Raw genomic sequence first — 13,557 nt, forward strand, 5'->3', positions numbered from 1 at the left:
TCCTTCGCAAATAATATGGTTTTGTGTGCTCAGGCTCAAGTCATTACACAGGAGGAATAATCTAGATCCAAATACTGTAGCACACCTTGTGTAACAGTTTTAATACTAGATAAGATTTCAGTTACTGAACTGAGTTGGCTGTTAGTGTACTTCTTGCTGACTTTCTGTATGCAATTGCTTTGAAACTATGTAATCCCTTCATTTGACAATGTTATCATACTGTTCCATTTTTTCCAGCAATATTTTGTGATCCATAGTGCCACAAACCTTTGACAGGTCTAAAAATATACATGTTGTGGGTTGTTCTGTCTGTAAAAGATATGGCATCATATTAATGCACTCACACACTGTTGCCTCTGCAGATTTATTGTTTCTAAACCCATGTTGGGATAAATTCAGTAAACATTTTATGAAGCCCATTAGTTTTTTGTGCATAATTTTTCAAATACTTTAATAGGAAATGACTTCGGATAGAAATTTGGTACAGAGAAATGATTAGATAAAAGTTGCAGGTGGCAATGAGGGTCATGCATGGCTGTGACCCTGAACGTGATTTTTAAGGCGATTTGGAAGTTAAAGTGATTTTTTTTAAAATGGCAGTCCTAATATTTAAGATTTGAAAAGAGCAATACATTTTACATAAAAAATGATACATTATTCAACATAATGGCAAGATTCAATGAAGAACATATAAGCAAATATGTTTTTATTTTCAGTAGGAATTAACTTGGAATAGAAGAGAGATACAGTAAAATACAAACTTAGATACAAACTGGAAGGGGCATAATGGGTCATGTATCATTACCAATAATTATGATCTTAAGGCAATTATCAAAGGTTGAGCTTTGTTTCACGGACACCCCTATTTATGATGTTGGATTTGGAAAGAGCGTAGAGAGGTTTACATTTTAAGTTTTAATTATCATGTGTACTGACAAAAATAAATACATCATAACGTATAAATGTTATTTTGACATTTGCAAGACAGAACAAACGTAAATAAAATGTAGATTATTGATTTACAAGTCACTGAGTGTCCTCTCAACTCTCTTTCTTTGGAGTGATCAATTTAAAGAGTTCTCATACCTTTCACTTTGTACGTGGAAATTAACCATTGCGTATATGCTCAAAGTGACCACCATTTGTTTCAATGCACAAATTAATCCTCCTTAAGAAATATCTCACAGTGGAAAGCAGGACATCTCATGGAATGGCTACAAAAGCTCTCCAGATAAATTCCATCATGTTTTCTCTTGTCAATGTGTTGCTGCTCATAATAAATATTTTTCAACTGTTCCCAAAGATAAAAATCAGGGAAGGGGAAGTTAGATCGGGTGAACAAGCAGACACGGAATGAGACCGCCACGTCCAATCCACTGTGAGTAATGTGGTGCGGCATCATCCAATTGCACTCATATTCTTTGTCTCATCTCTAAGTCAACATCTTGAAGTATGCCAGGTAAATGATCACTAAAAAATTATATTGATTAACAGTACCATTAAAAAAGTAGGGATCGATCAGATAGCCATTGACAATTCCATACTAACTTTTGGGGCATCAATGTTGTTGGTGGTCAACAGTTCTGTACCAGTGTAGATGGGCATCTGACAAGTTATGACAGTTGTTCCTGTTTACTTCACCAGTATTTGTAAATGTGGTTTCATCTGATAACACCACTGATGTGGGAACCTCTTGAGTTAGTGTGTCGTCTGTTACAAAAACATCCAGCATAAAACATGGCCATGGGGCTGTAAACACCCTGGAACTCTCTTAACATTGTAATCATGTCTATGATTCCATTTGGAGGCTGGTCAGTTATTGTAGCTATGTGATTCAACCTAATAAAGCAAAACAGAGTTGCAGTTTTGACAAGCTGATCATTCAAATTAGCAATGAAACAAGAACAGTGTTCCAGCATGCAGTCATAGTGACATCTTTCTCCCATCACATGCTTTGCAAGAGTCAAGCGCTGTGTCCCCATCTACATCTACATTTATACTCCGCAAGTCACCCAACGTGTGGCGGAGGGCACTTTACGTGCCACTGTCATTACCTCCCTTTCCTGTTCCAGTCGCGTATGGTTCGTGGGAAGAACGACTGTCTGAAAGCCTCCGTGCGCGCTCTAATCTCTCTAATTTTACATTCGTGATCTCCTCGGAAGGTATAAGTAGGGGGAAGCAATATATTCGATACCTCATCCAGAAACGCACCCTCTCGAAACCTGGCGAGCAAGCTACACCGCGATGCAGAGCGCCTCTCTTGCAGAGTCTGCCACTTGAGTTTATTAAACATCTCCATAACGCTATCACGGTTACCAAATAACCCTGTGACGAAACGCGCCGCTCTTCTTTGGATCTTCTCTATCTCCTCCGTCAAACCGATCTGGTACGGATCCCACACTAATGAGCAATACTCAAGTATAGGTCGAACGAGTGTTTTGTAAGCCACCTCCTTTGTTGATGGACTACATTTTCTAAGCACTCTCCCAATGAATCTCAACCTGGTACCCGCCTTACCAACAATTAATTTTATATGATCATTCCACTTCAAATCGTTCCGCATGCATACTCCCAGATATTTTACAGAAGTAACTGCTACCAGTGTTTGTTCCGCTATCATATAATCATACAATAAAGGATCCTTCTTTCTATGTATTCGCAATACATTACATTTGTCTGTGTTAAGGGTCAGTTGCCACTCCCTGCACCAAGTGCCTATCCGCTGCAGATCTTCCTGCATTTCGCTACAATTTTCTAATGCTGCAACTTCTCTGTATACTACAGCATCATCCGCGAAAAGCCGCATGGAACTTCCGACACTATCTCCCCACATGACCATCTTCTCATCCACTCTGCCAGTGGCAGTGTACGAGGGCACCCTAATAGACTGTGCAATGATCTACCGCAATATAATCATGTAGTGGTAATTAATAATTACTTCATACGATTCAAATTTAGTAAGTAAACCAGACTATAATGTACATAAACTAAGTTACTATATAATGCTGGCACCCCATCTATTTTCACTGCCTTTCAAACTGAGCATGGTCTACAAGAACTTGTTTTCTTTGTTCAGAATGCATCATTTTATACACAAAATGAGTCAATCTTTTCAAATCTTAATGACAGAGGTTTCCATTAAAAACTCACTTTAACCTCCCAATCACCATGAAAAATCACATTCAAAGTCACAGCCATTTGTAGTATCGAGGCTTATCAGTAGTGTTGGAGCCAGTGCCTCGAAGAGTCCTGCAGGTGCCACGAGCTGCGCTTTGAACATCGTCACTAACGAAGACCCGCCAGGCTGCCGGCACCACCCAATGAAGACTGCTAGGATAGTGTTATAAGCAGTGGGCACCTGGGCACCAATCTTCGAGTCATGAGTGCTTCCATGTCTCTAATTGGTGCTGAACTTTACACTGAGTTGTCGATAGCTCTACCGGCAAATATTCAGTGCACCTATGGGCTCGCCCATTCGGGCCTCTGTCTATGGCTGCTAAGTCTGCCATCTTTTGCACGAGTTGAGTAAATTATATTTATTTAAAAAGCACTTGTGTAAACTAATCTTTTGCTTGCCTTTCTAGATTCCTACAGTGACAGTTTGTCTCCTCAGAACACAGCGGAGTTTGTCAAAAGTGTCGTAATACACAGAATGGACAAAAATGTTAAAAATAAACTTTCCACTGGAATACATCTAACATTTTTACTTAGCATGGAGATCACTGATAGATGGTCCAGGCATCTGAAATACTTCTACTTTATTCTTCTGAATTTCAGTATGTTATGTGTCACCACTACCATATGACCTCTATCCATACTAGCATCTGGATATTCTTTCTAGTCCATTATTTGTTTTCCAAATTACTATCTAATTATGATAGTAATTTTTCACCAGGACTTTTTAAAGTACACCTTTTCCTCTTATGATAGTGGAAGAGGGTGCTAGCCACCATCACAGTATCTCACATGCCCTTTTTCTCTCTTATTTATTCTTGTGCAACCATATACTGCCTCCTTTCCCTCCTCTATTGTAGCATTCCATGATTATTTAATTTTCAAGCCATTTGATATACGACAACAAATTGTCAATTTGCTAACACACAGACAGATGTGGAAAGTGTTACACCATGAAGCACTAGTCTGATGTTTATCCAACTCTGTGGAGATGTTCATCACGTAATGTGTAGTAAATGATGAAATTTTCATTCCATGTGGAACCGATGTCCATCATTATGATCAGTACGATGTGTGACCCTCATGGGCATGATACACTTTTCCTCTTGTATTTGTTGTGGCTGAAAGCAAATTGCCTCCAAATGGCATCTCTGAGAATTTCTTGCCATACCTGAAACGCTATGATGGGTAAGTTCATTAAGATTGCTGGCTGGAGGCTGGTATGAATGTATACACCTTTCCATCACATCCCACACATGCTGTAAGGGTGACAAATCAGTAGACTGGGCAGGCCAACCAAGATTCGTACATTCTTCAAAGTGTCTGTGATGTGAAATGCAGTGTAGGGTCTTTTGTTATTCTACTGGAATATGCCACTTGGTATCCCAGTCGTGAAGGGTATGACGACAGGGTTTACCATTCAGTCTCACTTTAACAATTACTAAATCAAATTCTTCTGTCAAATTTAATATCTCCCCACACCATTATCCATGACTTGAGGTTTGGGCCTCAAGAAATGCTGCTTTCTGTGGTCTTTCATCAGGTCATCTGCAGTAACTCCCCATCAATCTGACTGCTACAAACATAAGCAAGAGTCATTAAAGCACAGAATTCCCCTAAACATGCCAGCCGACTCTGGTTCTGCACCTTATAAGTAGTATGGTGCCAGTAGTAAATGACACATGACAACTCTCAAGACCTCAACCCAGCTTCCGTTACGGGTTCCTGAGATATTATGGTGACAATGTCTGTAACCTCTGCCCTGATTTCAGCTGCTGTAGTCTGCCTGTTTGTTAGAGGCAGTTGAACAATCCTATGGTCTTTTTGTTGTGTAGTTCTCCTGGAGGAACCCATGCCAACATCCTGCCACACTGTTGCTCCAAGTCCATATCACCACCACTTGCCTGTAGTCACTGCACTACAAAGTTTTGAGTCTTCTCAAGTCTGAAAGATGGCGATAAGCTGCACTTGCATGCTCTGTTGGCATGCTGTGTTCCAATCTCCACCTAGAAAGTTCCAGTAACGTTAGACACACCCAATAACTGACATGTACTCACACCATTCTTCATCTGTAGGATGGCTTTTTTCTGTACTAAAAGTAAGTTCGCAAAAGGACAAAATTTCAGTCAAGATATCCAAAGGCACAGAAGTACTGTAATATCAGTTAAGTAACATTATGTTAACTTTTAATGGTGTACTACCAATACTTTCCCCAGTACTTTCCTTTTCCATTACATGAATATTTTCAATATTTTGTCATCATCCACTGGTGAACTGGATATATGACCTTGTATAGAAGTGTTTGGGATTAGCCTTATCTCAATCCTGAAAATAATAATTAACTTCTCAAAAAAGTTTTGCTCCATTTTCATGGTTGGCACAGCTCGTGTTTTTTTAATTAAGCTTTTTCAGTATTCTTCTGAACACAGGAAACTGCTATGTATGGCCATGTTTGTTGACTGAATACCTCTTCTCCAATTTTCTTTTGTATATGTAAAATCACTATATACAGCTGTTTTTGTAATGAAGGTAAAAATAAACCTAGATTCTCAGTGCAGTTCAGCAGAGTGCACTGTGCCTAATTGTGCACAGGACAAAACAACTTGTGTACACTGTTCTGTCTCGCAACATGCCTTGAAGGGTCACTTCAAGCTTTTACCATGTGTGCATTGTTACTTCACAGCAAGGAGGATTGTCAGCGTGGGAAGTTGCCAGCTGAATTAGTGTACAACATAGTTACATCTCTTTTAACACTGATCTGCTATTTTGATACACAAAACATTTAAGAAGTGCCTCATACTGGTCACCCTCTGTCAGTGACACTAACTGATGACCACTAGCTACAAACAGGTAGTACGTTCCACAAGAACAACACAACAGAAGTGTGAACTGCCTTTTTGGGGGCGACTGAGGGTACTGTGTTGATCCAGACAGTACACAACCATCTCCACATGATCAATTTGGCTTTAAGGACCCAACAAAAACAATAGTATAAACCTACCAAAACCATGCTGCATGAAGGAGATGGGCAGGGCAACACTTGAGAGGTAACCTGGATCAATAACATCAGTTCTCCTCAGTGACAGAGGTGGGATTTGTCCTTATGACTATCACATAAGAATACAGGGGCACCAACCCATGTCCCAGGCATGCATTCCCAAAGGTCCAGTAGACAGAAGGGTCAGGTGATGTTTCACGCAAGTAGCACGTACAGATGTCAGAAGCCTCTTAGCTCTATCAAGTATGATTTCAGAGTTGTAATGTTCCAGGACAGGATCACCTGACCTATTATCGAGTTCTACAGTCAACATTTCGATGACTGATTGGTCTTTCAGTAAGATAATGCACAAGTACACCATGCCTGCTTCATGAATATTTTGTCTAGGAGGGCAGGAGTCAAACGAATGGAAAGGCCTGTACTATATGTGAAGATAACCCTAACTGAGCATGTTTGTTTCCAAGTGACACATTCAGCATATCATCACAGGAAGCTGCTTCACATCAGTGTTCTTTGAATAAATTCTCATTCATATCAGTTTTTGATTATGTATGCTATAAGAAACATTAATAACTGTTAATCTCAACATTTCAAACAAAATTATTGTTTTACGTGCTTTGCCTAAATTTATGGACTATTTTCTGCTCTTTAATGATCTGTCTTTTATTTTGTCACATACTGATATCAATAAGCTAAAAAAGATAATTCAGTTTAATGCTGGATCTTATTAAACTCCATGGTGGTTGCATTCTCCTTCAACAATCCTCAATTTAGTTTAATAATTCAATATTGTATCACTTACATCAATATTTCAAAATAAAATTATTATGGATGGGTGATCACAACACAATGTTAAGCATGAGACATTTGTCTTTGTTCTCAATGCACTTTTTTCTGTGTTTACATTCCTCCTGGTGGCCTTCATCTGGATTACAATACAGTCTATTTGTACTGTGTAAAAAGAACAATGAATTACCACATTACTAAATAAGAATACTGACACTATTCTTGAGCCGTAGATGGCAATGGTTCTTTGGTAAGGCCCGGGTTACAAAATGAATCAAGGTTGAAGAATTTAAAAAATCAACAGCCATGTATATGATAAAACTACAGGGTGATCTGCTCACCAAGTCATTTAGTAGAGATAAGGTATAATCTGGAGTATGACAAAAACTTTTAACACAGCAAGAAAAGCAATTCTCCAACATCTAACCATCCAAATGCATGTGGTACATAGAAAGCCACTTACCTGTGAGACTTCTATCAAATGTATGAGCCACATACCATACAGTAAAATGTGGTATGGAAAAACTATTCTTTCTGCGGGACCAAAGTGGGGAAAGCCTTCTACATACATGTAAGCAGCAACAAATGAGCACCAAATGTCATTTCATACCATCACCTAACTTAGAGGAATTTCATCTTATAAAACTTATTATAAGAGCAAATGCAGGAAAAATTCTCTGCCAAGTGAGACTCATGATAATGTGAATTAGCCTGTGTTGGTAAGACAGGAGAGTTAGTAACATAAACCACACATCATATTTGATCAGTACAACAAATTGACAATGACAGGACATCACAATGAATTTTCTGGGTTTACATAACTTTGAAAAGGCAATATATTTACAAGAAGAAACTTATTGTTAAGGGAAGGACAGATGCCACCAAATTCATAAATTGGTTTCAACATGAACTGCAATGAAAGATATAGACCTATGTCATACTGGTTGGTAGTGATGGCCAACTGACTGCTCACCTGATAGCCACAACAAGCACAAAACTTTCTGCTGTAGCGTGTCTGATTTTAATTCAAGCTGACCTAAATTCAAATAATACAAAGGAAGAGCAGCTGATTTTACAGTCATGTTCGTTATATGGGATGCCCATTTCTGGATATTTGTTGACTTATCTTGGAAACACAGCTACCTGAATGTTAAGAATAAGTTTTCCATTATGCAAAAAGCCTTTCCATTAGCGTCTGCAGTTAACTTCTCTTGAAAATTTCTACGGCATTCTTGCTCTGATCAAACAAATCGTGGACGAATTGCAAACCCTAATTTGAACCTTTGGTACTGACTCTATTAAACCAACGTATAATGACCCCAGAGTGAGAAACAGTACTCAAGAATCAATACTCAAGAATTGGATTAGGTTAGTGTAAGTAACTTTTATGGAGGAATTCGCTTTGACTTCAATACTGCAACTGCCTTCCTCTACTGATGTTATACTATATCTGCGAATATTGATAGCAACTCAGAAGTAAAAAATGGGAACAGTCCTACAACGAGGGGGTGCCAGAGAGTAGAAAGCCACACTGCCACCAATTCACTGTGGTCAATGGTTGGAACTATTTATTTAAACATTTCCAATTACATAACCTTTCAAATAAATGACATCATTTTGTACAAACTGCCTAAGAGATCTACTGAAATTATCTGAAAGGGCATTTATAAATATTTTGAAGAGTAATTGTCTGTCACAAGTACATTCTGTTTGGTAGGAAGTCTTTCAATCCAATCACATTCTTAGTACAATCTTCTGAAGGATGTATTTTGTATGTTTTGTGACAGTTCAAAACAGTGCTGAAAGCCTTCTGGAATGCAAGTGATGGGCATCAGTTGGTCCACTGTCTTCAGCCATTCCGACCTCTTGTATCAACATAGTAAATTTAGTTTGTAATGATTGTTGCTTAGAAAGTCATTATTGATTCTCACTGCAGAGTTCGTTAATCACTGAAATCATCATACAGAAGCATGAAATTCTCCATAATTCTACAAAAAGTTGATACCAGTGAAATATCACTGCAATTTTGCACATCTGTTTTAGGACCAATTATAGAAATGGGGTAAACTTGTATTTCCTTCACTGCTTCAGAAAACAATGGAAAATCGCATAAATCCTGACCTAATAAAATTTTACTAATCGTAATACAATAAGATTTCACTTCAAGTTATTCTACCATATACAAACCAGCATTCTTATACAAAGCCACTTCATTCAAAGACCTGCAAATGATTTTAAATAATCTTACAAAATACAATACTTTGTTCCTTTGCTTGCAAAATTTATTGTACACATAATAGCATTTAGTGATAGTACTTACACTCTGTACATGGTGATGTTAAGATGACGTAATATCAACTGCAGGCCTGAACTGCAGTTTTATGGTGCTGATTAAACGTGAGTGAAGTAATCCATGGTCAGGGTAGAGTGACACAATGATCCAACTACTAACTGCACCAATGCACCTCCCAAAGTGCAAATTCCGCCACAGGGAAAGACTTGCCTTCATGTCCTGATAGTGTGGACAAGGAAACAGAGTGAATACTCACTGAAATTATTTCCAATTTCTACAGAAATAACAAATGCTATAAACGTCTATGCACTCCGTGAATACCTTGTGCACCTTACCAAATATTTTCCAAGCAATTTGGTTTTAGTCTCATAAGAGCAAGTGACACAGAAGCATTGTGTAGCCATGACAAATAGTGTGTATCATTTATTGGTGCTATACATTGTTAGAATAATCAGTTTACATTAGGACATTCCAAATCTCTCCTCTAACAAGAACACAGATGTTCCTTTACATGCTATTCTCCTCAGCTTGTTAAATGATCTTAATGTCAGTGACATGGTCTAAGTCAGATCTCCATTCTTTTACAATGTCCCAACTCAAATATTTAAGAAATCATCCAAGAACATGTTTACAGTAAGTTTGCTTAACAAACTGATGAGCAAATTTATTTCTAATATTTCTTGAGAGACAAGTAATACAATCATAGGTGTTACCTATTATTATGTTAAAATAGTGCTATAATCATTTAAGAATGTATCACCTGAATAACAGAATTTCAGTGGTTTTCTTATCACTGTGTTATCCCATGCTAGGATAGAATGAGTAAGGGTAAACGCTCACACTGTCCATACAATAGACATACTCAGCAGTAACTGGGAACACGAAAAGATCTTTTTTGTGCAAGTGTGCCCCCCTACCCCACCCAAAACACACACAAACACACACACATGCACGCGCACGCACACACACACACACACACACACACACACACACACACACACACAGAGCCAGAGAGAGAGAGAGAGAAAATCCCATCCACATAGCCCGAATCCACTAGTCCTACATTCTACAGTGAAATATCAGCATGAGCAGGTATGAAAAAGGATAAGTCAGTGGTGGAGAACGGCCTTGCAGTGCTGCTAAAATCTAAAATGTATGGCACATCTGGTATTCTGAATAAGTAGTTATTCTGTTTGTCCAAAGCTGCACAGAGCATTTTCCAGAATTCAGGAATTTCTGTGCTGCATAATTAGGTTTACAACAGATTCACAGACAATGTAATTGTTTGATGATAAGTTAATGAAGCTCACCATGATATTGTAGAAGTCATATATTGTCACAACAACAGATTGTATTTCAGTGTTGGGCAAATGATAGAAAATTCATTTCTTGGAGGGAGATACTTTTATTTAATGTAACTCAAAATCAATTTTAGAAAATAAGCTATTATAGTAGCAAGTTTTTCTACTGTTGAGGAAGCTACTTAGGAGCTTGTTAAATCCTTCAAACAAGTGTCAAGATTTGTGATGTGTCACAGTCACCACAAAAACCACTGTTCTACTTTCTAGTGATTAGGTTTGCCTTTTTAAGTTTATTTTTTGTTTCTTTTCTCACACTGTTCCTTAGTCAAAGAAAAAGGGAAATGTATAGAAGGACACAGACTAGTCTTAACCATGCGGTGATGACAATTTGTTCCCACAGAACTCCATTATAGTATGTGTGGTGTGCGTACTGTAAGATCTGTGGTACACACGCCATCAGATTATTTGACTTGTCGCTCTAATGAAGTAGGCGAGTGTCAGCTATATGACTCACGGTCTTATTGTGGCGTGTTTATCTTCTGCCGTTAGGTCAGGTGATAGAAATGCCACTTGCACGCTTAGAGTAGCAGATTGACGGTGACCAACTTTAAACAGAACTTGATTAATTTTCACACACACTTATTAAAATAAAAACAAGCATAGACATTACGTAACTTGATTCTGGATGCTGTTTACAATTGACAGTCTGAAGTTCCTTTGGTCTCGGTACGTTAATATTATTCTCACATATCTCTGATACTTCACAAAGTGTCTATACATTTATCTTCATGGCTATGTACAGGAATATGATAATCTTCTTACATGCAGACTGAAACTTGACTATAGACTGGTACAGACTAATGCAAACTGGTACAGACTGGTGCAGACAAATGCAGACTGACTAATCGGAGGTCTGTACAGTCATTATAATACCTCTCACATTCATGTATCACTGTGCGAGTGTGATCCGCGAGAAGGAAAGGTTCTACGTCAGCAGCAATCTCATTGGCTGCGTTACATATTAATAAGCGGATCAGTGGAAGCAGAATTTGGTCCGTCTCTAAGGCAGCGCCATCTCGTAGTGCGGAGATGGACGAGCGCTGCGCCTGCGCTGTTGTGCTTAGCGGGGCACGCTCTAGTGGAAAAGTTGTGTATGCGCTGAATACGTGGAACTATGTACACAACAGTATGCTTTTTCCAGCAGTGCTTAGCATATCTTAAGAGATTTTTCATACACAGTTATCCTACACCATTTTTTAAAAGAAAGATTGACATATTCCAATGTTAAATGCCCGTATCACATCAAAATTAATAATAAATATGACTTGGGGTCACCTAGTTACTGAGTAACTAAACAACATGGCTCAAGGGGCTTCAGTGCATGATACACCACATGCATAAGGGTACTGGGATACCCCAATTTCTTGAATTCTGGGGATGTAGATTTGGTCTCCAGCAGCCCTCCTCGGTTTAACACTTTGGGTCCTGAGCCATTGTGCGCAGGTGTCTACCATAAAGACTGGCTGATTTTAACGTATTTTAAACTACTACAACCCATGAAAGGTTTCAGTTATAGCAATAAAATTACTCTTATTGAAAAACCTAAACTTTCTTGTTTAAAACCATATATAATACCTTTCTCTTGAATTAATACATACTTTTGACAAGCGTTATTATTATAACATTGTTTTTGAAAAAAGGAAAAAAATGATCAAAGGTATATTCACTGTATTTTCTAGAAGGAATTTTTTTTTTATTTTACACAAAAATTGTAATTATGATGGATACAGTATGTCTTATCTACAGTAACCTCCTGTAACCATTTTAAGACGCAGTTTTGCTCTTTGTGTGGTAAATTTTGAAGCACAGCATTTTGCACAGTGCTACTTTACATTCACTACACTGGTAGCTTGTGTCTTTCGCCACACTTTTCCAGTCAGTTTTTTTCCTCTCAGAGAACACACTACACACTGTTTTTGTTTCTGTTTCTTACCTACTTCTGTCTCAATCTTTCCCAGGAAATAATTTCCAGTAGATAGCCTTGAGCATCCAGAGGGACCAGGTCTGGGTTCAAGATCTTTGCTTTGTGCAAGATCTGTTTGCTTTGTGCAAGATCTGTACAGATAACTGTCATGAAGTGAGATGTTGTGAGGTGTTTTCCAGTAACCTTACTGTATAATATGCAGGAATTTACAATCGCCATTAGTATAACATGGAATGCCAACTTTCTCCACCACTTTACAGTCTGATGTTCAAATGTACCATATGACAATCGCTGATCTGATAAGTCAACACTGAACTTGTTTGTATTGTAGTCCACTACACAGGCTGGCTTTGACTTCTCTCTTCCTCTCTGATCAGTGAAAGTGACCATCTCAGCAGTGTGCCTTGTACTTATCATATGCACATTTCTTTTGTCCTTCCAACACAGTGCTAACATATTTCCTTTACGCCTGAAAATAAGTTCACCTCGCTGAAGGTTCGGATCTTTCATAGCACGAGGCAATCCCTGCCGAGATTTACTTGTTGTTCCCACAAGAGTAGTTTTTGCTGCTTCCAGTTCTGAAGCAAGTATTGGACTTGTGTAGAATCTGTCCGTAAACAACATGTAGCCTTTTCCTGACAGATTTGCAAGCAATGTCTTTACCAGAGTCACCGTGTCAGAACTTTCACCTGCGTAAACAGAGAAATTCCAGATGTAACCTGTGTCAGATTCGGATAACATGTACAGTTTCATACCGTATTTATTTGGTTTTTGTGGCATGTACTGTTTGAAATACACATGACCTCGAAATTTACACAAGCCTTCATCTATTTTAATTTTTTGAGATGGTGTATACGCACGCTGGAAATTAGCACACACATTATCTAGGAGGGGTCTCATCTTTTGCAGTGGGTCATAGCCAGTTTCTCCTTTCCTCTTAGCTAAGGAATTATCACTAATGTGGAAGTTTCTCAAAATAGAAAGAAATCTGCCACGGCTCAAGATGTTTGGACAGAAATTA

At 38.3% G+C, this 13,557-nt stretch overlaps 1 protein-coding gene across 4 annotated transcripts in view; it reads right to left on the bottom strand.

Annotated features, from left to right (window-relative positions):
* Positions 1-13,557, bottom strand: part of LOC124606753 (transmembrane protein 237-like) — a 70,537-nt gene that overhangs the window by 35,812 nt on the left and 21,168 nt on the right. Inside the window, exons 5-7 of one of the 4 annotated variants that reach the window (XR_006978719.1) lie at positions 9,279-9,470; positions 2,832-5,180; positions 722-1,982 (exon numbers count right to left, since the gene is read on the bottom strand). Coding sequence is in view for 3 of the 4 variants with exons in the window: in XM_047138800.1 (XP_046994756.1) it covers positions 9,297-9,470 (174 nt within the window). In the remaining variant the exon portion in view is untranslated. Of the gene's footprint in view, positions 1-721; positions 1,983-2,831; positions 5,181-8,509; positions 9,181-9,278; positions 9,471-13,557 lie in introns of those variants that run through there. The other 3 variants (XM_047138803.1, XM_047138801.1, XM_047138800.1) reach the window with 3 other exon arrangements.

This window comes from Schistocerca americana, chromosome 3 (assembly GCF_021461395.2).
Source record: "Schistocerca americana isolate TAMUIC-IGC-003095 chromosome 3, iqSchAmer2.1, whole genome shotgun sequence".
Taxonomy (NCBI): Eukaryota; Metazoa; Arthropoda; class Insecta; order Orthoptera; family Acrididae; genus Schistocerca; species Schistocerca americana.